The following is a 26473-nucleotide window of genomic DNA, read 5'->3' as shown; positions in this document are numbered from 1 at the left end:
CTCCTTACTCACTCCTTTTCCAATTGCTCTCTTTTTTCTCATATTTCTCCTCTGTTTTCCACATTTCACATCAACACGTTGTTTAAGGGTTAGACACATTATTATTGGTTCTAATTTAAATAAACTGATCCAAAGGATAACAGCTGAAATTCAATCTTCTGAATTCTGACATTAACAGCGCTGTTGATCAAGGTACAATGTCCCTGTGATATATAAATAAAGTAATTAATTAACAGATGCACAAGAATGATTTAAAGAGGGTTTAGATTTGAATGAATAAAAATACATTCCTGATCATTAGGACAAATCATAAATAAAAGGTAACCTAAGAATACTAAATATATTTTAAAGTTGTGTCAATATGATAGAAACACATTAACTCTAATGTGCTTTTATTTTAATGCATCTTTTTTTCATTGTTCCTTCCTGATTTATTCTTTGGTGTTTTTATTGATGTTTGACTTCAAAAAGTTCTTCAAGAAAAGAAAAAGTAAAAACTCTTCTTTTTTTATTTGATAAAATTGTGGTATTAAATTACTTTGTATGATTTGCCCTATCTAATAAAGATTAATATGACAATAATGGTAGTTGTTTTCATTTATTATTATAGAGAACAATAAAAAAAAAGCATAAAAATAGCTCGGTTCATCTCACTGAGGATTCCTGGTTATATTTCAAGCACCTGGGCTTATAAATAATAAACAATAAACGTTTTATAGCGGCATTATGAGGCCAGAAACAAAACATTTTTACTATTACACTGTTACATAAACTGTTTCAGCTCCAATGATCCCACAGGTCAAGTTGTATTTATTATTCATTAGTGAACACTTTAAAAAAGTGTAGTTTTTATATGTTTTTTATATCACAGTATTAGCTATTTTAATTACCTTAAAATATTTCTTGTTGCAGGAAAAACTTTTTTTTTCAGCATGAGGTCATAAATTAGTTGAACTGGTGTTGCCTTAAACTGAAAAACAACACTGATGTATATCATTATAGGTAATATAATACAGCCCAGTTCATTCATTTCATTTTAAGCATTAATCGACAGTTGAACACATTTTTGAACTTTTAGGATCGGACACATTTATAAATCCTATTTTGTTTTCTTTTTTTCTTAATTGATTAATTATTTTTTACAGTTTGAATCCAAATCCAAACTAACTTTCTATGACTTTTATGACACTCGTGCTGCTTTGTCAAGTGATGAGAAAAGCTGCTGAGGTCAGTATGAGACTCCTTTATTCATGTAGGTGTCCAAAGGTGGCCCAAATGACCTGTTTACTGGCCCTAAGTTTAAAACTAAAGTAGCCAAAGTCTTTATGACTTCCTTTGAAATATAGATTATTCTTACAGCCCTGAATGCCCAAACACATTCCCCCAAAGCCCAGTGTCGTTTATGGGCTGAGTGTTGTGCTTTATCCCCTCTCCTCATGACCTGTGACCCAGCAGGATAAACTGCTAACTGAGCTTCAGTCATGCTCAAGGAGGCTGATGCCCACATGATCCATGACATTTCATGAAAAGAGCCTTTTTTTTCTCCACTGCAGGACTACCTACCTAATATACTGCTGTTGTTAAAACTGCCCAGGACAAAACACCCAATGCACGAAGTTATGAGTTACTTCATCATTACGGACATTTAAAAATGAGGTTTAGAAGTTGCACAAGTCTTTTTTTTCTTCTTGGTGAATTAATCAAAATCAATATAATTTCTATGACTTTCTCTATTCTTTATTTGAAATATCATGAACAACATTGTTTGATCAGTATACTCTATCATTTACTAATTTTATTTCAGAGCGCTTTGTACATTTGACTGATAGATAGCCTAATAATAGTCATAATAGTTTTGTTGAATAATTAAATATTAGAGCATAGACCGACTTTTTCTCCCCGAAAATCTCAAAACTATGTTGGTGAAACGCGTTTCTGTTAAGTTCAAAGATGTAAAACAGATTTACGGAGTTTGTTCCTCTGATTATCAGACGGGTCAAGGCACCAGGAAAGGAATGTGTTTTCAACTTTCAACAGACAGACAGACAGACAGACAGACAGATAGATAGATAGACAGATGTAGATTATTTTATGTTTTATGTCTGTGTTGCGTCTTTTTGTAATATTTATGTAACCAGGAAGTCTCTTGAGATGCATTAGAGTTCACGTATAAGACAATAGCACATTACCCAGGCCTGAGACGCATACAAGAGCGGGTCTGACTATTTCAAACACTTCCATTCCTCATGAAACATGTTCGCTTGTGAAGGCACTGTCTCCAAATGAAGTTTGTAAATTATTCAAAGCCCGGGATACGCCTGGATATATATATATATTCGCACTAACAACCCCCCCAACTATTATTTAACAAAATAGGCTATGATGACAGCAATTACGCGGAGACAATGCAGGTAAAAAGGACTGCTGAATTATGTTATGTCCCACAGGAAATCCTGCAGAGTGTCACAGGGCCGTAAACACACCCCATTACAGAGAGGCGATATTTCAGATACACCACAAGCGGTTGATCACCATAATGTGTGTATGAGTAGGTCGTAGTGTTGACTATAATGAGCAATACGCACTACTGATGCATCAAACTGTATGGATTAACCAGACATTACACATAGACTTATACCACAAACACACCAGAAATTACAATTCGCTATTGCGCACAGACGCGTAAATGTAAACTAGAGACAGGACTCTTATTGTGATCTTGCAGCCATGAAGCGCGACAGTACGAGTTATTATGATGCGTCTTATTGCATGAATTATTCCTGTCTTTTCCCTGTTTAACCTTCTCCATTTGTAAACAAGCCCATATACAGTAAAACTGACCTCCTTCCCTGCTGCTCTCTCTCTTCAGTGTGTGTGTGTGTGTGCCTGTCTGTCTCTCATTGCGTGTTACATCATCACGCAATAGTTGTCCTCCCGTGGCCTAGTGAACTGGCTCTAAGCGCTGCACCAATTTAGCTATCTACTACGCACACGTTGCTTTGAATCGGGGGAGGCAGACACACGCAGCCGGCCGGGCGCACACATCCAGTCACGGAAGCAGCGGGGCCGTACAGTAAAGGCGGTAAAGGCTGCATACATAGCGACAGAGCTCATGAAATATGAAAAGGAAGAGGTCTGACACACGCAGCATCACGGCAGCACAGGTGTTGGAGCCCTGAGATTCTGCACCTGAATAGTAGTTTGCTAGTAGATGAAAAATATAATCAATTTACAGTTTTTTCTTTAGCTGCACATTTCTCTGCGCTTCTGCGTAAAAGTACCCCTCTGTTTTTTGGCTTTTTTGTGCCAGCGGCTACATGCATATTAAAAATGTCACGCTATTTTTCCCATGTGGGAAATAAAGGCCAGAATAAAGGTGAGTAATCACCAAACGTGGTCAGCGGATGAAGGTGGCTTTAACCTCCTCCTCATCTCGGTACACGAGCCCCGCTGGCCCCATGGCACAGGAGCGCGAGACTCCAAGCGCCAACATTTCAATTTTCTCCGGGGAAAGCCGCGCCACAAAAGAGCAGATAATGAAATATTGGGTGAGGAGCGTTTTCTCAAGAGCTGGCCGGCTGTCACATCAGCACCGGTATAATCACCCAAAATACAGCCCCTGTCTCACCCCGCTGACACCTTCCTGTCCGCTCACCGTAATTACGAGGATGAGTGTGAGAGAGGTCAGGTGGACACGCAGGCCTCCTGTGCGCATGTTCCAACGTGTGCAGCAGTGATGGCGGAGAGTGCGCAACATCTGAGCAAACTCACCCCAAAATACATAATGTCCCCCTTTTTTGAGCGAACAGTCGCTTTCTGGAGCTCCAACGCTTTCCAATCAAAGCCATGCAGCCAGAACGTGATAGCCTGTGTGGATATCATCTGATTCACCAGCTCAAAGGCCCCAATAAAGTCACAAAACACTTCCAGCTTCAAGATTTTGGCAACATTATTTATCCTAATTCCCTCCTGAGCGGAAGCCCTGGGGTGGCAGTAAAGGCCCAGGATTCTCGACCTCATTTAAGAAATTTATTTCCAAACAAATTAACTTTTTTTTCTTTTTTTTTTTTGCAAAACGAAATTTATTCTTGTTGAAAAAACAAACTGTGTAAAAATATCACACTTCAATTACACAATACTTGCCAAAAATGTACAATGTTTTATTACTGAAATAAACACACACTGCATATTATTATTATAAATGTATGACTTTGCTCTCTGTGTTTTTTTTTAATACAACGTTCAAATCAAAACTGTCAAAAAAAAAAAGTTTTGATTTGCCAAACTAATAAAAAGAACATGGATGTGTTTGACACAAATACATTATTAGCCTATTTTCAAACATGTGATCATTTATAACCTGCCCATTAAGTCGTTATCCTGAGACGCCCTAAACAGTGACTGAAACGAATTAATTGATGGAAAATACAAGGAAAGTTCGTGGTCAAAAGTCTGATTCACACCGAAAAAAAGGAACATAAATATATCTTAAAAAAAAAAAAACAGCATGAATATAGGCACAAATAGTGTTGTTTATGTCCATCATTCAGCTGCGTGCTATCAAACAAACATACAAAAATAATCCTACCTTCAAAGAGGGGCGTTTTTTTGTTTTTGTTGCTGTTTCTTTTTTTTTTAGTTTCTTGAAAAGTTTGTTAAGACATTTTAACAGCCGCTAGAGCCGCTGACAACTCTGTTCGGAAAGTTTTCAACCGGGTGTAAAACAGCTCCGGGGTGGACGCTCTGCGGCTGGCCGGCCGCTGCAGGGCCCAAAGAGGAGGGTAAGACCGGGACAACGACCGGGGAAGTCCTGGAGGGGCTCAGTGACCCCCCGATGATACTCTCTATGGAGAAGGGTGACCGCTGAACCGGAGAGCTGGACTTCTGCACCGGGGCTGCAGCCTGCACGCTGGCTGAGCCCAGGCTGGAGCTGAGCTGCGGGTAAAACCTACTCCTGGCTAAGTCCGTGGTGGTGGGCATCAAAGACGGCGCAGGGATAATGGTTCCCGTGTGTGAATGTGAATGCCTGGAGTGCTGCTGCTGCTGCTGCTGCTGCTGCTGAAAAGCAAAAAGTGCAGAGTGTGTGTGGTAGGACTGGAGCTGGATGCCGTATCCTCCGCAGCCGTACGGTCCGTACCCATACGCAGCGGCGGCGGGGATGAAGCTGTTGTGTTCCCGCAGCAAGTCCTGCGCCTGCTGCCGCTTGAAGCGTTTCCTCCGCCTCAGAAAGCTCCCGTTGTCGAACATATCAGCCGACTCCGGGTCCAAAGTCCAGTAGTTGCCCTTCCCGGGGTTCCCAGGCTCCCTCGGTATCTTCACGAAGCAGTCGTTGAGGGACAAGTTGTGCCTGATGGAGTTCTGCCAGGCCGGGAACTTCTCCCTGTAGTACGGGAAGCGGTTGCTGATGAAGTCGCAGATCTCGCTGAGAGTGAGCCTCTTTTTGGGACTCTGCAGGATGGCCATGGTGATTAAGGCGATGTAGGAGTAAGGGGGCTTCACCAGGGTGTTCTTGCCCGCCGGCTTGTAGGTATCCCTTGAGGAGGTGGAGCTGTCCAGGCACGGAGGAGGAGAGCCGGCCAGGAGGATGCCGTCGTGCATCTGTGCCACCTCGTCCACGTAGGAGCGCGTCTGGCTGTCTCCATCCTCCCCCTCGCCGACCACGTCTATGTCGGTCTCTTCCGAAAGGATGGAGGCATCCGACATCTCTGAGCTCAGAGTCATGGCTCACACACGGCTGTGCCCTCCGACGCCAGATGAGGAAGACGATGAGATGCACCCTGCCCTCCCTCTTCAAAAACTCATATGAGGAGGGGGAGAGGAGGAGAGGAGCACGTGTCGCCGTCGGTGAGAGATGTCCCCCTGTTTTCTCGCTATTTCCATATGTTGTCAGGGGGTGGCGGGGTTGTTTTTATCGCCGACTAACGAGCGGCCCCGTCGATGCCAGGCGGAGAAATGCGCCGGGAAACCTGCAAAAGGTCCAAACCTCGAATCACACAGGGGGCGGATCTTCTCTCCGTATTTATACCCCCGCCCTGATCACATGGGGAGGAAACGTCACCGAATGAAAAGAGAGAGAGAAAAAATTAAATAACAAAAAAAAAGGTCTTTGAAAATTAACTGTGAGTGGTTTAAAAAAAAAAGTTTGGTGTGGCCTACATCCTTTTTAGTGGTCATTCATGGTGGCCTGTAGTCCGCACTAATCTGAAGCTTTTATTCCACCCCAGTGTTTTGCGCAAAAAATAGATTTTGGAAAAAAAAACATACTTAGGAAAGTCTAATTGCTGGTATGCTCATTGCTAAGATCGAAGTGGACATTTTGATAACCGTTTTATTTATTTAGGCTTAGTTCATAGTGTGATACATGAAGAAAGCACGTGCGTATTTTTAATATACAGCCAACAGCGATGATGATACAATATCTCAAAATATAATTCAGGTTAAAAAACTTTGTTGTTGCTGATTTATTTGTTTTTTCTTTTCTGGGATTTAAAGAATACCTGTGATATTCAACACGAACGCCTCCTGCAGTCGTGCCTGAGACTGGTGCACCATATCCAGGCAGCTCAGTTTGCGTGATCCGGTAGTTATCTAGATTATCCGCGAGCCATTTGTAATGGAAAAGAGTCAGCTGTTAACTCGAATCAGTCACGGGTCACGCAGAGCATGCAAGCTCCACATAGAAGGCCTCTGCCGTGCGTCTGGAGCAGTGTATGTGTGTGTGTGTGTGTGTGTGTGTGTGTGTGTGTGTGTGTGTGTGTGTGTGTGTGTGTGTGTGTGTGTGTGTGTGTGTGCGTGCGTGTGTGTTAATTTTACTTTATTTTAGAGGGTTAGGAGGATGGACTGCATCAAAGCTAAAGCAAATTTAAAAAAAAAATCAAAAGGTTTTCTGGATAAAAGAAAAAAGTGTTAATGTTCAGTTAGTATCAAGTGAAAATTGCACAGTGTGTGTAGGCCTATTAAAAAGGATGATAATATATAATAATCGACCCTAATTGTCTAGATTGTGTGTTAAAATCGTTTCTAAATAAAAGACTTAAAGTTCATTCATATTTGAGGATTTTGTATTTATTATTATTGGCAGTTCAGTCTTCTTAGATTAGGAAAAGTGAGGTAGTAGCCTACCGTATGAATACAGATTATATTTGATTCTGATTTTACTCTCATTGACCATCTCTTATGCTCATCTTTGCCTTCAAACGTTACTGATGATTTAAGATGAATTTATAACTGGTTTTATTTTTATTTGTTTTTTTTTTGTCAGGGGCAACAGCTTGCATGATCCTAAATATTTTAGCAAAAGTAATTCAAACAAGGCAAGCGTGTTTGCTAAAATATTACACTGCTGAGTTTAATCAAATCAATTTAGAAAGAAAAAAAAAACAACATTCCCAAACTTTTGTGCATTTTACTTCTGATTTCTTCTGTCTTAAAAATAGAAGCTATCAGTCAGCTTTAATAAATGAAGCAGTCCTGAAAACGCATCTGGACTTGAAGTGAAAATGTGTGGCTCATCATGACTTTATCTGGAGCTGAGGGGTGCACTCAGGTGCTGTGTGGCCCATCACTAACTTTTCAGAGGTTCCCATTTGACCAGCGCCATCTAGCGGCGGAGTTGTCTCACAATTAAAACACTTAACGCAGTTGGTGTCACAACCAGGAATTTACTACTTACTGCTCTTGAAATAACCTTTTTTTGTATAGAGTTCGGTGTAAAGTATAGAGTTTATTTGACTTATCGTCTCGGCATGAAGCTATAAACTCTACTAACCTCTATACATAATCATTTGTTTTTATACACAGGCTGATAAACGTCACTGTGCTGTATTGCAAAATTAATGAGGAAGAAAACTACAGATATTTTCTGTAATTTCTGTCCACACTGGTGGTTATTTGCCTTGATTATCCTATAAACAATTAAAGGCTCTATTTTATCTGTTACTCATCACTTCTACCACTCCACTTCTTTGAAATGCCAAACTAGTTTGCTCTATCGCCATATAAAAAAACTTTATATACATTATATTATTGTTGTTTTTTAATTAATTGACAAAATATGATCTGATAAAAAACAGCCTCGTCATGGAAATTTAGATACACTCGTTCCTCACGAGTTTAATTCCTATGAATTAAATATGCAGTTTTTAATTAGTTATTCAAAATAAAGTGAATGAATCAGTGTTGTTCATAAATGTGCACAAAGAGGAATAAGATGAGTGTTGTTTTAATTGAATCCGTTTTATAAGACACTGACCTCACTGATATTAGGCTTCCTCAATTATCAATAACCAGCTCATATTGATTCTTCGATTATTTAAGATGCCTTCAGGAATGAGCGCTCATGCATGGATTTACCTCATAACATTTCAGCCCCTGAAGTTGACCTGCCTCTTTTTGAAAAGCATGATGGACTTGTTCCATCATGTTCAAGTTCCAAGCCTCCATTACTTCTCCCCGTCTAATTCCTCAGACCTTCAGACTGAGCGACACTCGCTCGCATGTGTGAATCCAAACAGTCAGCATGAAGCATTTGGTTTTATTTAGCCGATCGGGAACTGGTCTGTGTAGCTGTGACACTGCAGAAGCCTGGAGTTTGTTTAATTGTTTATGTAGTCATTACACATGCATGGATTTTTTTCACAATTTAAAGCTTAATAAAGTGAATATTGCAGAGCCAAAAATAAATCAAATTCAATTTAAACACCTTTAAGGAGTCTTATTCACAGCTATGAGGAAAAGGCATAAAATGAATGAACGTTAGTCTTTTGTTTCTGAGCCGACACTTGCAGCAGCAGCACGTCGCATGTTTCTAAATTCCACCTCTGCGATCCGAGGGTGTATCCGTGCCACGGGGTACCAAGAAAGCACTTAGCCGTTTAAACGCAATCCCAGCCTGCCTCTTGCTCCGACAAAAGCCCGAGTGTCACCGAAACGGTCCGTGTGAGAGAGGAGTCTGTGGGGCATGCGACTAACGCGTCTCCCAGCAGAGATGCTGCGCGTGGAGTGGAGAGAGGAAAGGTAGCCATGAGACTTATACCTAAAAATTAAAAAAATAATAAAAAAAATGGTTTAATTATTATTAGATTAGTACTATTTTAGCAGCAGTAATTAATTGTATTTATTTTACATGAAGGGAAATGATCAGTTATTTACTTTAAGCCCTGATGAAGTTCTTGACAGAGCCCTGGCACAGCCTCTGGCCAGCTAATAATTGTTCTTATATCATCGTTATTGTACACTCTATTTATGATTAAACACTAATAAGCATGTTGTCTCTTACATCTATTGCAGCTGTAACTTGTTGCTGTGGTTTATTGTCGTCTATATTACTGCTGCCTCCTAGAAAATGTACTAATTTGTTCTGTTTATTTATTTAGTAACTGTTTGGATACATTTCAGTATCTTATAGGTTGGAAAAGCTGATTACACCACCATTGTTATTATCAGTATGGCTTGTTAGGGAAGTACTGTGGTAATTCATTATTTACTTTATAGTATGTTTACTTCTTACAGAATTAGTTATATGGAAAATAGTATGGAATAAACAATGGAATATGGGAAATAATGCACCTATAGGAACATGCACCCTCGATATGAATCCAGGGTGCTTTGCCTGCCATATATATGTGTTATTTTAATTAATCAAATCTCTGTTGTGTTAAATTTGTTTTTCATTTTGTGATGCTGATGTTGTGATATCATATTTACAGGCAATGGCATCATTGGTATGTTTTCCAACAAATGTTTCTGTCCATTCACTGTTTTGTGTCATAGTGTTCAATATCATCCATCCATCCATCCATTATCTATACACCGCTAAATCCTTTGCAGGGTCACGGGGGGGGCTATCCCAGCCATCTCTCGGGCGAAGGCAGGGGACACCCTGGGCAGGTCGCCAGCCTACCACAGGGCGTTCAATATCATAAGGAGGGAAAAATCTTCAGAGATGCACTATAGTTTCTCAACTAGCAGTACCCTCAATAGACCAGAATGCAATGCAGTCACAAGCCCGACTCACTTCTGCCTTCTGAATGCAACAACCTGGAAAACTTGAAACTACCTGAAAGACAAACACTCACACACACACACACACACACACACACACACACACACACACACACACACACCAAATGACAGCACATAATCTCAAAATAACTCTTGAAGTGCACTGAAACTTCACAGACGGCTGATCTACCGGATTAAAGATGGTGGGAAAAAACGGGGTGACTTTTCAAAGAGAGTGCGAAAGCTGATATCATAGCCTGCTGTTTGAACCAACAAGTACAGCACACTTACTCTTACTGCTTTTTCACCCAAACCTCTTCACTTTCCACGCAGCAAACAGATGAGGTTATATGACAAGGGGTGAAAGGATCCCGAACAGGTGAGGGAGGACCACGTGCCACGTGCACATTTGAATATAATGGACGTGATTTGCCATTATGTGCTCACATGGTTTATCAAGACTAGAGCAAAAGCATCATTTTATGATTTTGATGTATTTTTCAGGACGAAACATGAGAAGTATCTGTGATGAAATACTCCAATGAACAAATCAAAGAGCTACTTGGCCAAAACAGATAAAGCCTCTAAATCACATCACATTTTTTCATGTTGAAGAACCATTTTGCATTTCTAAACTTAAATCTAATGTCAAGTAAGATGCAATCCAGCTGTTGAAAAGTCTTGATACATTGCGACAATTGAGTGAAAAAATGTGTGCCTTCCTCCTTCTTACATGAAAAAATTATAAATGGATCAGAAATGGGGTTTTCCTCAAGTACACCAATTGAACTCATCCATCTTTATGGTATGAAGCAATCGCATCAATATAACTAGCAGTCATCATAAAACATTTTCTCTGGTAAATGGCCATTGTCCCTGTTCTGCAGAAACAGGCAACATGCCAACACTGCACTGTAAAATGCAAATTTACCCCCATCAGCACACTCAGTAGGGCCCTGGTCTGCAATAAAATGGCTTGTGCTCTTTCTACAGGTGCCTGTCCATGTCCTGCAGCCACTCCACTAGTGACTGTGATAAATATAGATCCCTCTAAAGGAAGCACTATCAGCTGCAGCCTGAGCCTTGTGCTCTTCCATCAGCAGTGGACTCACCTACTTTTCACAAGCAACACAAACAAAGAAGGTAGTGGAAATATTTCTTTGTGGTTTGATTTGCGTTGGCCTCCCTTTGAGGCAATTTTGACATTGTCCTCAGAATACATCTAAAAGATTCCAATAAAAATTGCTGACTTTCTGATAACATCCAATCACCTGATTTACTCCCCACTCTGAGGTATTTCTCCCTCATGAACCCCTCCTATTTGGAGTTCCACTTATTGCTAAGGACCCTGAAGAGAACAGGGGATCCTGTTGCCCTGAATGGAATCACAACCCCCCATATTTGACTGTCCATTGCAATGACCTGACAAAAGAGCACTGAAAAAGCCTTAATACAACAGTTACTTGACTTACTTACTTCAGCAAGCAACCAGTTCACAAAAAGCCTTCCACTCTTGGAGATGGAGAAGCTGACAAAAGCAATGAACCAGGCAAGGAGACATCACTGGAAGGCTTTTAAGTGATGCAGCTGAGTGAATAGTACACACACCTACCTGGGATCGCCTGCTATGTTTGTTGCTTGGTAAATGTTGTCTAATCTAATTAACTGAATGAAGCACTTTATGATGAAAAAATAAGCACAATGGCTATTTTCAAATGCATACTTCTCAATCTCAATCATATCATAATTCTAAACTGAACCTTTACTGTATAGAGTGGTGAAAGCGTTGCCTGTGAGGATCAGATGAGGGCCACAAAGACCCACGCTGGATTGCGCTTCTTGGCGTACGTCACTTCCTCTTTCCTCTCTCGCTTCCATTTTGCTCCCCGCATGTGTCTGCTGTTAGTTTACAGGTCAGTGAGGAGCTTTAAATACCTTCTTCCCTGCACTGTCCCCCCCCGATCCGACGACAAGAGGTAAACGAAAGCCTTTTCTGACTAGGTGGCTGAAATCTGCCGGGGTTTGACTTTAACTTTACTGACGGTTATGTGTGGCTGTGTGAGAGGCTCACAGTGACAGGCCGTTCACTCCACAATTTCCCAGTTAGCTAAGAAGCTAACTAAAGCTAGCCTACTGGTTCTTCCACAAAAGCTGAACCACACCTTGTTTCGGTACGGTCTCTGGCTGACTTAGTCAGCAAATGCTAGCTTGAAGCTACCTGGAGCCACCTGTGGTGCTTGCTCGGCCTATCACGGACTCTATTTGGCTTTCGGTTGTTGTCCACAGTACAGATAACATTAGCTGAACGGTTAGCTTTCGATAGCTAATGGACCTAACTCAGAGCATTTGACTCTGACACTGTTAGCTCCCCAATGGCTTTTTAAAGTCTAATTACCGCCTTGAAAACTGTCTCGTCGGCGACCTCCACACCCACACTACAGCCTCTACGTCCCGCTGGTCTGTGCTTACATTTGTGTGTCGTTGAAGCGAGACCTTATTACTTGTTTACACCATTTTTATCACCAGTATGCGTTGTTGCCAGTTTCCCAGGGACACATGAAGCTTTTGTGAGGTATTAGCAAAGTTACACGCAGACAGTGCCATTGTATTTATATCCAGATGCAAATATTTGACACCTCATAATGTTAGAGAGTAGTATAGTAGTTTAATTTTATGATTAATTAAGTATTTATTGCAACACCACAGTGGCTGCAGAGGGTGTGATTGTGAGAGACAGCGCAATGAAGAATACAAACAGAACAGAGCCCGTCTTTGTTCAGAACTACACAGTTGTCATCACGCCACACATCACCTGCACCAGGTGTGTTTCACAGTTCATGTTGTCTGAAGGGTGAGATAAGATGCACAACCATTTAGTTCACAAGAAGAGGCCGTAGATCATTCACTGGACGTGAAGGTGACAGACGTCCATGACATTGACTCTTTCCATCTGCGTAAAGTGTGTTGTTTGTCTTCCTCATTCCATTTTCCAAGAACGTTCAGTCAGTAATGTTTGCAGGGCTCAGTGAGATCAGAGTCCCCAATGAGCACATGAAAGAACCAGATCACTCAAAATGTTTGCTTGTCACCACATGCACTCAAGTGGCGCAAGTGCTTCTGAGTTTGTTTAGTGAAGGTGCTGCAGAGCTCTCAGACAAACCATCATTTTCTGTGTTCAGCTGTACGTCGATCACAGTTGACGGAGTTAATCACATTGACTGTAGGTAAATGTCAAAAAGACATGCAAACATTAGTATTTGATTTAGTAGAATAAAGCAAATGTGGTCTCACTGACTGTAATTTCATGTTTTTTGGTTATCTGATGCAGGTCTTTGGTTGCATGGTGTGCTTTGTGTCTTGGAGCCTGCTTTGTGCTGCATTTCCAGCAACCTGTTGCAACATGACATTTTTTGTGAATTGCCCCAAACACGTTTTTCCTGTCTTGACTGTTACTTTTACCAGATTTAATCTGGTATCCTAGCTTTGTAACATTTGGGAGAATGTACATTGTTGTTGTATTACATGAGCTAATTTATAAATAGCCAAACTGTATTTAAAAAAAAAAGTTTGTTAAACCTTGAGTTTGTTATTATACAGATCAGCTGTGCTGGTGACACTTACCTAATCTGATGTCATGTGCATCCTTTTTTTTTCAGATGAAAGAAGCAATTATGAATCAAGAGAAACTTGCTAAACTACAGGCACAGGTCCGCATCGGCGGAAAGGTAATGACGATATAAATGCATTATCACATGTTATATGAAAAGCTTGATTTTCTGCAAAGCACTCAGCTTTTTGCTTTTTCTTACTGTGTTGCTACATGCTTGGGTTTAGCACCAGGTTGTCAAAACTATTAGAAATGTGTGCACATGTACTACCCGTGCAAAGGAAGTAAAACTTGTTGCTACTACACTAAAAAAAAAAAAAGATGCAGAAACAAATTGCTGTTTTTTTTTACCTCATGTACTGTATGGCTAGATTATAAGGTGATATACTGTAGGGCTTTATAAGATTTGAACACATTTTTAAAGGTAGTTTGTATGGCAACCAGCAGTTTAATCTGTAGTTTCTGTTGCTTAGCAGTGGTAATTTAGTAGAAGTGAAATAAATGGACAAAAAACAGCAATCATCCTCTAGGCCAAAACAGTCCCAGCCTACAAATGTTGGTGGATACAGAAGATGATGTATTAATAGATCATTAAGAGCTGATAGTTGCACTGATAGTAAATATAGCCGATAGTACACAGAAATATGTTTGTGTGAATGCCTCCGTAGGGTAGTGCTCGCAGAAAGAAGAAGGTTGTACACAGAACAGCTACCGCGGATGACAAGAAGCTCCAGTTCTCCTTAAAGAAACTTGGTGTCAACAATATCTCTGGTATTGAAGAGGTAGGCATGAACTTCCGTCCCAGTTTTGTCGCGCTGCGGTTTACGGTGAATCCGTGTCGGCGCTGCCTGCAATTTTGTTGTTAACAGTGTAAAACTTTGGGCTGTTACAGGTCAACATGTTTACAAATCAGGGAACAGTCATCCACTTCAACAATCCCAAAGTGCAGGCCTCCCTCGCGGCCAACACCTTCACCATCACCGGCCACGCCGAGACCAAACAGCTGACCGAGATGCTGCCGGGTATCCTGAACCAGCTGGGAGCCGACAGCCTGACGAGCCTCAGGAGACTTGCCGAGGCCCTGCCCAAACAGGGTCAGGAATCTATAATGCTCAAACATGTTTAATCAAGTCATAATGTAGAGTTTAATCGCACCGCAGATTCACAGCTGTATTCTCTGCCTAGTCAAGCTTGTTTAAAGAGACGCTTTTACGGTTATTTCTGGCCGCTTCTCACGGATCTTTCCGTTCTCACAGCTGCGGATGGAAAAGCGCCAATTGCAACAGTAGAAGAAGAAGATGATGATGTTCCAGGTGAGTGCTTAAATGTCTCATTTTGCATTACACTGAACCGTCCGTGCACAGTTGTCTGTTCCACGATTCAAAAGAAAAGATTACATCAACACAAGACAACTGCTCTGGTCTTGAAACTCCTTTGCAGCCTTGTTTCAAAATACCTCTTCACACTTGCGTTATCAGGCGAGGTTTTTCTTTTTGGTTTTTCTCTCAGTTAAATAATCATGGCAAGTTTGTTTTCTTTTGGCTTGTGAAAGGGGTCATGTGAAGGGGATTCGTCATAGACCTTACATGATGGTGCGATGCAGGCTTTTGTGTTTGAATCTCATGTTCTTTGTTTATAAGATCCAGTTTGCTTTTCTTTGTGAGTAAAATGGGCCAAACACATGAGGTTGCCATTACAATAATCTCAGCTTTTCCCAGGACTTCTCCCCCTGTAGCCTCACTTCTCACTAATTTAACAAACGATTACACATGTATTCAGCAATAGGAGCAGTTGAGGCCTGATGGCACAGGGTTAACAGCCCCTGCCATCATGTTGTTATTGGAGTTAAGTTTCTTTTTTGTTCTCCCACTGAAGGAACATGTTTACTCAGACCTTTTGGATTGTTTCCAGTTTAACCCTTGACCCTCTGAGCCAAAACTTTGAAATGCAGATTTCTCACATTTCATGGCGTAATTGAAGCCAACTTTTTGATGCTGTACACCATAATTTTTACAGCTGCTTTCAGTAGTTTCAAGGGTCACACTGCAGTCTATATAAGAGTAGGGATAGATGAGGACAGAATTTGGATCCCATTATCATGTTTCAGATAAACATGGTTTTCCTGTATTGTCGTCTGGCACCTCTGAGAGCCCCCCCCCCCCCCCCCCCCCCCCATGACTCAATCAATTTACCAGCAAAATCTTTTGTTGTTTCAGATCTGGTGGAGAATTTTGACGAGGCGTCCAAGGATGAAGCCAACTAGAGTAAATGGGACTCCCTGGAGTGTCAGAACTTGACAGGACCATGTGGGCCACAAGATGCTGTTCTGTCTTTCGAGAGGTTGGAAGTTAATAGTTAAAGTACCTGAGAGGACGGACGATCAACTTTTGGCTTTGAGTATTCTGTGATATGTGCAACATCTGAACAAAGTACTTGCATCCTCTTAAGTGAATTATTTTTGAGTAATTTTCTAGAATAGTACTCTGAAGTATTAAAAACTGGAGGTAGCAGTATTTTTAGAGGAATGTATTGTAGTACTCATTCCACCTCTTCTTTTCCACCAGCCTCTCCAAGTGCTTGTTGTGCTCTGTGGTCTGTATGTGCAGTTAGAGTGAGAGATTGTTTCTAAAATGTTGTGTTCAAGGCTCCTGCTGTACATCTGTTTCCTCCATGTTACTGAACCTTAATTCTTTGTGGCCTCGTTCAAACCACCATATCTGGAATAAACCTTTGTCACTGTCAATAAACAGCCAAAATTTCTGATTTTCTTCTTCCCTCACGTACTATTTCCGCAGGTGAAATATTTTGGTATGCCTTCTTTAAATTTGTTAGGATGCGCAAGTGTACAGGCTAAACTTTCACGAGACCATTTACATTATTGTACAACTCAGTTAAGAGCATTCCACTAAAAAAAAACTCATAGTTTTGAGGTAAGAAACACGTGTTTTTTTTTCTTCTCACTGCTTAAATCATGCCTCATCACCGGGTGGAGGATTTCTCTTGATGTACTCATGGGCTCAAGTATTTTCATCCACAGTATAATGGTATTGATACAAGATGCTGACTGCTGACTTTTCTTCACCATGAGGCAGACATTTGTGGGTTATTTGTGAAATGTCTCAGCTATTGGATGGATTGCCATCAAATGTGGTTTAGACGTTCATGTGCTTCTTAAGGAGGAATTGTAGTAACTTTGGTGATCATGTGACTTTTTATCTCCTACTATCATCTTGTCTAAAATTCAGTTTGTCCAGTACTGTGGTTTATGACCAAATACCTGCATAACTAAAAACTAAACATCAGTCAACTACTTTGCATTTTGTGCTAATTAGCAAGTGTTAGCATGCTAAAATGCAAAACTGAGATGGTGAGCATGGAAGATACCCCTGCTCAGCATCAGCATGTTAGCATGATCATATCAACTGTTAGCTGCACAGAGCTGCTAGCTTTGCTCTGAACTCTTGTCAAAACATATTATGACCTGTTCTCTCATGTTTTTTTCTTACATTAAGTTAATTGCAGGTCATTTTTATTTCATCTTGGTCCTCCTAATCTTTTTATTTGAAGTCTTTGACAATGAAAACAAATAGGGCCGAGCCAGTTACGCAGCTTCCTAGAAAGGACACTTTGAAATAAAACCTGCTAGAATTAAATAAATCGTGTAGCTAAAGTTCTTTGGTGCACAATTGTGACTGAACATATATTTTCCACTGTTATTTAAAGATACCATTATTAGATTCTTAACTCGTGTATAATCAATAGCTTTACATTCATTGCCACAGACTTTTCTCCTCCGTTATCTACAGTAGCCAATAGCCACTAAATAAGTGTATATTCTCTCCATAAGACTGTTACATGGCATTTAAAAAGATCTTTTAATTAAATAACAGCTTCATTTCAATGACTATAAACAGTAGTTTGACCTTTTTGACTTGCAATCAGATAAATATCTGTACAGAATGATGTCTTATACTGAGGTCAATACAAGTTATTTCTTGTTACACCACTTACAGTATGACTGGTATAAAACCCAAACAGCACCACAATCACCTCGTGGACACTTAAATGAGGCATGAGATCACAACACATTAGTATCACAATACAGAGGAACAAAACAGACTCACTGTACATCAGTATGAGAATTTTAGAACATTACGACACAATCCAAAATATTCAAATAAATAAACTTAGTACAACCAACACAAAGACCTTCAGCATCAACAAACAGCTTGGCGGTGTCATAAAATCAGTCCGTACCGTGTGCATTCCAGTCTGTAGCAACGGATTTTCAATCCACCCACTGTAGTCTGCTCACTATGAAGACCAGACAGTATGAAGTGAGGCAATTCAATGTACTACATTACGTTTATTATCAGGATTAATAAGTTGGTTTAGAAAAAACACTTGCCATGACAGGAAAAGGATGGAGCAGCCAGTGATGGCATTCAATACAAAACACAATATTTAAAGATTCAAAACAAAACCTCCATGCTTGGTTAAAGCAAACTCAATCCTACACTGCACATTTTGCAGCACGACACGCGTGGAGTGCAGTGCACCTTGGTTTGCAGTGAAGAACTCGACTTGACACGTCTGGTCTTTGAAAATCTGCCAGTGTATCTAGATCAGATTTGCTACTCCATGTACAATGTGAAAAAGTGCAGAGTAAAATGCTTTGAAAGAAGCTTAAAATTGAAAATTCACATAGCTCAAACCTTCATGTGCGTCACACCAACAACATAACATCGATATGATGTGACGCTGCTGAAAATGTGACTTAATGGAACAAAATATTCCCGTTGGCTGACAGCCTGGACGCGCTACATGATTGTCCAGAGCCCAGCGTTGTGCCTTGGTATCTGTTTTCCACAAGTGTCACAGTTCATTCTCTGATTCCCATCAGTAACTTCAGCAAGTGTGCTTCCATCACCTGTTGAACTAAACAGAAACATAAAGTATTTCATTGAATGGAGTCACATGTCATTGCAAAGTGAATACAAATAAAGACATTTACTACCACTACTTATTTACTGACCATCCTTCACTCCCACAAGGGAGTCTGGAGGGGATTTGGTAGGAAAACCGGCTACGTTTCTAAGCAGGCTTTTATTCTCTTGGAAACAGCAGCACTGTCAACAACTCATTTCCTGTTCAAAGTAAAGTCTCATGGGTCGAACTTGAATTCTGTAAATTTAGAGGAAATCCAATTTGCCTCCTTGAAATCAGCACTTCTCACTTCTGGATCCATCAGCAGGATGGAAGGTAAACAATGTCTACGATATGCCCGTGGTGCAGTGGAGGGAGTTCAAGATTCAAGATCTTTTATTGTCATTGAGCATGACATGTCAATGAAATTTTCATTGCAACCCCCATGTTAGAAACAGATAATAAGAAAGATTAGAAAGTTTAGAAAGAATAAAATTAAAATAAAAATGCAAAATGCAATAAAAATATTCGTAAATGCAATTAAAAATATACCAGAATGAAAATATACTAAGGCAATAAAAATATACTAAACAATAAACAATAAAATATGCCAGTGAAATGTGCCAACAGAATAAGATCCATCCATCCATTATCTATACACCGCTGAATCCTTTGCAGGGTCATGGGAGGACTGGAGCCTATCCCAGCCGTCTCTCGGGCGAAGGCAGGGGACACCCTGGGCAGGTCGCCAGCCTACCACAGGGCTACACATATAGACAAACAACCATGCACACCACTCATTCACACCTATGGACAATTTAGAATTATCAATTAACCTCAGCATGTTTTTGGACTGTGGGAGGAAGCCGGAGAACCCGGTGAAAACCCACGCTGCACAGGGAGAACATGCAAACTCCACACAGAAAGAACCGGGGATCTTCTAGCTGTGGGGCGACGCCGCTAACCACCGAGCCACCGTGCAGCCCACAGAATAAGATATATCAGTGTAATGTGCCAACAGAATAAAATATACAGGCAGAATAAAATATGCCAGTGAAATGTACCAACAGAATAAAATATACCAGTGGAATGTACTGACAGCAGCTGAAATATACTAAAGTGTATATACACAGTAAACAATAAGAGTTAAGAGTATACATGACTTAAGCCCTTTTTATACATGCTGATTAAGGTGGGTATATGCGGCTTTATTCTGTCTGTATAAAACATATGAACATTGGGCAGCGGAGGTCGTATACATGTCATGCCTGTTTAGCTACTGCAAGGCAAGCTTTTTATCTAGTCACACACTGGGGCAGCATTATATCAGCGTTGTTTGTATGCATACGTAACTAATTATATTTCTAATATGTCTAATTCACACGTACCATTCCGGTGGCCCATAGCTACAGCCATGTCCATTGCATTGAATCCAGAATCTGACTCAATGGTGGGATCAGCACCACTCTCTGGAAGACATACGAACATACTCTATTATTGTGAAGGATTATGTCGAACACAACACACATTTCCTAAACACAAAATAATTACCATGTTTATCCTAAAGAAAGGTTAACACAGGTGGATATTTCTCACCACAGGTGTTTTTTTTTTTGTTAAAAGATTTGTCCTCACCTAACAAGATTTCCACACAGCGCACGTGGTTCCCGTGGACAGCATACAGCAGAGGGGCTCCTCCATTCTGAAACCCACATAAGGAACATCACAACAGGCCGCACAGTCTGACGCCTCCAGAGGGCGTCATTTATAAGTAAGAGCAACACAAAATCCCCTGCACAAAGTGAGTGAAGATCTCTTCATATTAAAAATCATGATCTTTTTGCTGTCATACTCTGCTTAACAAGGTCAAGTGAACGTGTGATAAAAGCTTAGTATTGTTACCCAGTCATATTCATTGACATCCACACCGCAGTCAATGAGCATCTTCACAATGTCAGTATATCCCTTACTGCAGGCCAAGGACAATGCACTTTCCCTCCCTTTGGCCAGGAGGTTCGGGTCAGCACCCTACAGTGAAGAATAATATAGAATGACAACCAGTGAGTAAATAAAGTGGGTGTGCTATAATATAATAAAACAGTGAGATCCAAGTTAAGTTTTCTGTACATTCTGGAGCAGAAACTCGACAACAGCGATTTGTCCGTGTGCAGCCGCCCACATCAGCGGGGTAAAGCCTTCCTCATCTTGGAGATTGATCACGGTCTCTATTAAAATGACACATAAAAACTTTTTTTTTTTTAATTTCAAAAAACAACATGATCACATGTTTTCATCGCCATCCTTCATCTATGCACACTTATCCTTTGCAGGATCATGGCTCACATTTGGCAAAGCTCACGAACAACGATAATTTTTAAAATGCAATGAAGATACAGCTAGTTTATTACTCAACAGGAAAAGTAGACAGTATAACTACTACATAATTATATTACTCATGCTATATTAAGTACCATTTCTTGTTTGGTATGTAATAGCAGTTGATACTATATGTTTTGTTTTGTGTTAATGTTAGCATGTCTGCTGCTTGAAACACTGTACTGCTACTATCTTTGCCAGGCTCCCTTGAAAAAGAGTTTTTGTGATCTCATAGGAACTAAAATAAATGTTAATAAATGTTTAATAACAATAACAATCATCATCATAATAACATTTATGTCACATGATAAAACCGGTTGAGCTGAAATGATTAGTCGATCGAGAGACCTATTTTGATAGTCAAATAATCATTTCAGTCATGTTTCAAGACAAAATGTCAAACATTTGCTAGCTCCTGCTTCTTAAAAATGAGGATTTGTCGATTTTTTTTTTCACTATTTCTGACATTTAACAGACAAAACAATTCATCAAGAAAAAAATCAGCAGATTAATCCATGATGAGAATAACTTTTAGCTGCAGCCCTAAACACCAGTGGTTATTCTTATATGGTTATTACACCTGTTTGACGACCCAGGGGGGTGCCTACCTTGTTCAATCCTGCTGGCAAGAAACACCATTTCACCTTGGGCTGCGAGCTGATGAATAGACAAAGCTGAGAGGAATTGATTGTATTGATTAATATTTTGAATGTTTCCTGTTATGAACATCTTTAATAAGTGAAGTTAGGCCAAACGTGGTTCTTACAATGCACCAAAAGAGGTGTGGAAGAAACTTCATTGCCACGGTGTTTGTTGGTGAGTGTGGTGGACTGCTTGATGGGGGAGAAATGTTTGGTGGTGGATGGCGTGTAAACATGGCGCACTTGTATACCCGGGGACGGTGAGGTCTGGATATTGCACTCAGCTGCAAGTGAAGGAAAACATTTTGTGGCAATTAAACTTGATAACACGTTATCACAAGAACACCTAATTAAAATGGAAACGACCTGTCAGGTTACTGTGACTTTAGAGACACACAGATGGGGTTCTCTTACCTTTAAATAAAACAGAAGCCACCTCCAGGTCAGAGTTGACCTGGTCCTGGATGTTCTTGCTGTCCTCCTCGTTGAGCGACTTCACAAATCTTGAGCAAACATTCATGTCAAAGCGGTTGGGCAGGATGAATTTGATGCCCATGGCCACATTTTGGGTGCCTGGGTCATCTCCTGTCGACTGCTCAGTCTTAATCGCACCCAAATCGGGCATTACACAGATCCCCTCCATGTCCTCAGGAACCAGGGGGCACTCTGCTGTCCCATCTGAGGCTGAGACGGTATCGTTGTCCATCCTCTGCTCGCACACTAAACTGTCACACTGATGTTACACTGAAATCACTGCACGCCTGAAATACGGAAAAAAGCTATGTTGGAAATACAAATCGAATGGCGCTGACATCAGGTCCTGATGTTAAATATCACACAACTGTGGGTGAGCTACTTAGCATGCTAGCTATTGTTATCGTAACCTTCCGTCAGTACACTCACACAGTGGCAAACACACTTGAACATGGAAACACACTGGCGTACTCTTCATGAAAGACGATTCAAAAAACAAACAAAGAAAGACATTTCTTACTCGAAACTGCATCGTTTTACTTGAATACCCTCATGCGGTCATTCCTCTTCTATCGGTGTTTTGATAGAAGTACGCATGCGCAATAGGTCGCAGCCACTCCGGGGTCCGTCCACTATTAACGTCCCTCTTTTTTTTACTTCCGAAATTCTTATATCATAATGCTACAGTTGTAAAGTTGAAGTGAGTCTATAGGATGATGCTTAATGCTAAAACAGTGTGGCTCCAGGCCAAATTTCACAGGGACGCTAAAGTGGGACGCAGGGAGTCAGCCGAGGCTCTCACACATGGTGTCGTCTCTCTGCTCGAACAGGGCGGAAATCAACAGCATATCATTCAAGTTTTGGGGGCCGAAAGGCCTCCCGGAAAGAAAGTCCTGGCATTCACAGAGACACTCAGTCAGCTCCTGCATGATTACGTGACAGACGGGATGCAGCCTGAGATAATCGCAGAATCGGTTAGGCGAGGAGCTGGCCAGGCTGCTGACATGAATACTGAGATATAGAACAGAGTGTGGATTTTCCTGTCACTGATGAGCTGGTGGCTCGACAGTCAGGCTCCACGCTACAGTCAAAGGGTGGCGCTGGCTCTGATGGGCAGCGAGTCACTGGAACCACGAGAGATTGAAAGACTTGTGGAAACTGACACTGAGCCTCAAACACCAACAGTGACCAACACAAGAGTTGCGGAAACAGCTGCAGCGACACCTGCTGACCAGAACACAACAGCACAGACAGACCGAAACAAAATGTGTGTGCAGGTACTCATTGAAATCTAAAATCTTCAGACAAGCAAACACTTTCACATTGATGACCTACAGGACGTTGCTAGGCATCTGATTGAGTGCACATGGGCCGAAGTCAAGGGTGAAGACATCGATCTAAAAACCTTTAAAAAGCTTGACAAGGCCATTTTCAAGAACTTGCTCGACAAGTGGAGAGGTATAGATATGTTGCTGATTTCTTTAAAGACATGGGACCCAGCAGTTGAAAAATACATTGTCTCCACTTTCAAACAACACCTAGAAAAACGCAGCACCATCCGCAGTTTCTTTTCCGCTGTGGGCATAGCCGTCTCTACGGTGTTATTTTAGTGAATTACAGTATTCATCTTGAAGGGAAAAAAGGTCTCCAATCTTCTTTTTTCCTTCAAATTGCATGCAATAAGAGCTCAAGTCCTGCTTCATTACCAGGATACCTTCTGCACCACCGGCCTCTGTCGACAGACAGGAGGATACCCCGATCTTGGCCAGGACTTGAGCTCTAGCAGCCACCTCAGCTGTGTGACCACATTACCAGAAGCAAGGGTCCGGTCCCGGTCCTGAGCCTTTCTGAGTTTGTGTGTTATCACAAACTCAGAAAGGTTGGTTCACCAACTTTCTTGAAAACCATACAGCAATTGGGCGCTCTCAGTAGTCCCCAAAGGCTGACTGGTTTTAGAAAAAAAACAAAAAACTTCTCATATAAATATGACTATAAATATAAATAAAATAAATGCATCAACAAATTCATGAACCTTCTAGAGCTCCAATAACTCTAAATTAAGAAAAATGTTAAGATAAAGATTTCAAACAACAGCTTCAATGTCTACAAATCTACATTCACAGATGTCACTGTGCATCATTCCACTCAGTCTCTTCTTCACAGTGAGCACCTTACAGTCACAGCAAAAGAAAAAGAACATTTAAACAGCACTGTAGATTAAAGACATATCTGAGCAGAACAAATTTAGGAAAATGAGGATGTATGGTGGGAATGTTCCTGCACTCAATTTTGAGAGAGAGCGTGTTTTCGATTGAATGAAGATTCACCTGTTACTGATTTTTTTTGCCGTCATGACAATACCAGATTATTCAAATTCAATTCAACTTCATTTCAGACTCAGGTTCATATTAGTATAAAAATAATAATGCAAACAAAAAAAATCGAATCAAATGCAAACAAGGACAATAACAAAGAGATGTAATCATTGCAGCTCACAGTTGTACAGTGATTAAAACACCTACAGACAGCTGTTCCAGTGTTTCCAGACACACCAGGAGAACCTTGTGTCACTTTTTGTAGGCTCAGTTCAGGACATGGTCAAGTTTTTTGAATGAAATGTTCATAAAAAAGAACTTCTGTTCGTTTAGCCTCGCTCAGCAGAATTTATTTACCCTATGCACAACAAAGCTTCTTTGTTTCTTATATTGTTTAAATATGTTCATGTATGCATTGTCATACTGTATTCTCCACGTGTAACATTCTTCAAAAGCATTTCAGCATTCAGTCTGTTTGAGTTATAAACTTTGTAGGTTCAGTTAACCAATCTTCAATCACAATAAATGCTCCACTTTTTACTCATTTTTTTCATGTAGTTGCAAAATAAAACAGCATGTTGCTTTCAGGTTGTTATTTGGAAAGCCTCCACATGATGGCAGTGTTGTTAAACCGCTGTTTTACTGTGTCTTATCTGGTTGTTTTATTTCTACTGCATTTTATTTTAATGTATTTTCCTTGTTTTGTTGTTTTATCAAACTTATTAGAATTTGGTTTTATGTTAAGCACTTTGTGTTGTGAATTCTACTGTATGAACAAAGTTATTATTGCTATTATTATTATTGTTAATTCATTTTGATTTAATATATATAATAACATATATAAATATATATTTATATGTATTATGTATATATAAATATAATGACACCTGGTCCTGGATGTTCTTGCTGTCCTCCTCGTTGAGCGACTTCACAAATCTTGAGCAAACATTCATGTCAAAGCGGTTGGGCAGGATGAATTTGATGCCCATGGCCACATTTTGGGTGCCTGGGTCATCTCCTGTCGACTATTTAGAAAGCCTCCACATGATGGCAGTGTTGTTAAACCGCTGTTTTACTGTGTCTTATCTGGTTGGTTTATTTCTACTGAATTTTATTTTAAAATGCAGTAGAAATAAATTATTACATTATTTTAATGTTCCTTGTTTTTGTTGTTTTATCAAACTTATTAGAATTTGGTTTTATGTTAAGCACTTTGTGTTGTGAATTCTACTGTATGAAGAAAGTTATTATTGCTATTATTATTATTATTTATTCGTTTTGATTATATATATGTATATGTATATATATATGTATATATGTATGTATGTATGTATGTATGTATGTATATATGTGTGTATATATGTGTGTATATATGTGTGTGTATATATATATATATATATATATACAAGCAAATCTGGTGGCTAAAAGTGATTAAATATATGTTCACTGTGACAAATACTGAGGCAGCAAAAATACACAGGAGAAAAGAATACCATCTAAATGTGTCCTACTATTATTATCTCTGAGTCCGACTTTTTCTTCATCAGAGACACTAAAATGCTGTGGTGGAATAGGTACTTGGATATCTTACTCAAGTTGAAGTATAGTTACATCACAGTTATAGTCCTGCATTAAAAATTCTACTTAAGAATTATTGCCAGCAAAACGTACTTAAAGTATCAAAAGTAAAGTATTTTGTAAGCAGAATCTCACCTTCAGGGAGTTCTTTTATTGTAGACAAATATAAATCATAGTTATTGATGTTTTAATGGGTGAGCAGCGGTTTAATGGTGCAGGTTGTTGAGTGAATTTCAATTACTTTATATACATGCATATATTGATACACTACGTTGTCAGCAATTGTTGCTTTTCAAGATTCCATATTGCCTTTATTGTCATTGAACATGACGTGTCAATGAAATTTGCATTGCAACCTCTGTGTTAGAAACAAGATAATAAGAAAGATAAGAAAGATAATAAAAAACAAAAAAATATACCAATAACAGTTGAAATATACTAAAATGTATATACTGAGTGCAGCTGACAATTTGGGTAAGCGTGTGTGTACCTAAATGCACAGAAGGTGCAGGTGGAGGTGTAAGTGTAGGTGGAAAAGTGCAGTGTGCAGTGGC

The 26473-nt window shown here is 40.1% G+C and overlaps 3 protein-coding genes across 6 annotated transcripts; 1 reads left to right on the top strand and 2 right to left on the bottom strand.

Moving 5' to 3' along the window:
* Positions 1–4505: 4505 nt before the first annotated feature.
* On the bottom strand, positions 4506–5969 carry foxd1 (forkhead box D1). The gene has a single exon (XM_041960509.1). The coding sequence runs from the start codon at positions 5719–5721 to the stop codon at positions 4666–4668; it is 1056 nt and encodes a 351-aa protein (XP_041816443.1). The 5' UTR covers positions 5722–5969; the 3' UTR covers positions 4506–4665.
* Positions 5970–11857: 5888 nt separating this feature from the next.
* Positions 11858–16499, top strand: btf3 (basic transcription factor 3). 3 transcript variants are annotated; one of them, XM_041959849.1, is made up of 6 exons: positions 11858–11915; positions 13659–13727; positions 14278–14391; positions 14502–14703; positions 14866–14922; positions 15826–16498. In XM_041959849.1, exons 2-6 carry the CDS (start codon positions 13659–13661, stop codon positions 15870–15872), a joined length of 489 nt encoding a protein of 162 aa, XP_041815783.1. In that variant the 5' UTR covers positions 11858–11915; the 3' UTR covers positions 15873–16498. The 3 variants fall into 3 exon arrangements, with proteins under 3 accessions (XP_041815783.1, XP_041815782.1, XP_041815781.1); XM_041959848.1 differs by having other exon boundaries at positions 11864–11978; positions 15826–16497; XM_041959847.1 differs by lacking the exon at positions 11858–11915 and adding an exon at positions 12753–12823 and having other exon boundaries at positions 15826–16499.
* A 761-nt stretch (positions 16500–17260) lies between these two features.
* On the bottom strand, positions 17261–25357 carry ankra2 (ankyrin repeat, family A (RFXANK-like), 2). Of its 2 annotated transcripts, none has more exons than XM_041959846.1 (9): positions 25229–25357; positions 21967–22006; positions 21678–21836; positions 21520–21585; positions 20663–20760; positions 20438–20563; positions 20171–20237; positions 19924–20004; positions 17261–18547 (listed from the first exon to the last, which is right to left on the bottom strand). In XM_041959846.1, exons 1-9 carry the CDS (start codon positions 25328–25330, stop codon positions 18492–18494), a joined length of 795 nt encoding a protein of 264 aa, XP_041815780.1. In that variant the 5' UTR covers positions 25331–25357; the 3' UTR covers positions 17261–18491. The 2 variants fall into 2 exon arrangements, with proteins under 2 accessions (XP_041815780.1, XP_041815779.1); XM_041959845.1 differs by lacking the exon at positions 25229–25357 and adding an exon at positions 22547–22630 and having other exon boundaries at positions 17263–18547; positions 21967–22313.
* Positions 25358–26473: the final 1116 nt, after the last annotated feature.

The sequence above is a fragment of the Chelmon rostratus genome, chromosome 19 (genome assembly GCF_017976325.1).
Source record: "Chelmon rostratus isolate fCheRos1 chromosome 19, fCheRos1.pri, whole genome shotgun sequence".
In the NCBI taxonomy this organism is placed as follows: Eukaryota; Metazoa; Chordata; class Actinopteri; order Chaetodontiformes; family Chaetodontidae; genus Chelmon; species Chelmon rostratus.
This window is presented reverse-complemented; position numbering and strand designations above follow the sequence as displayed.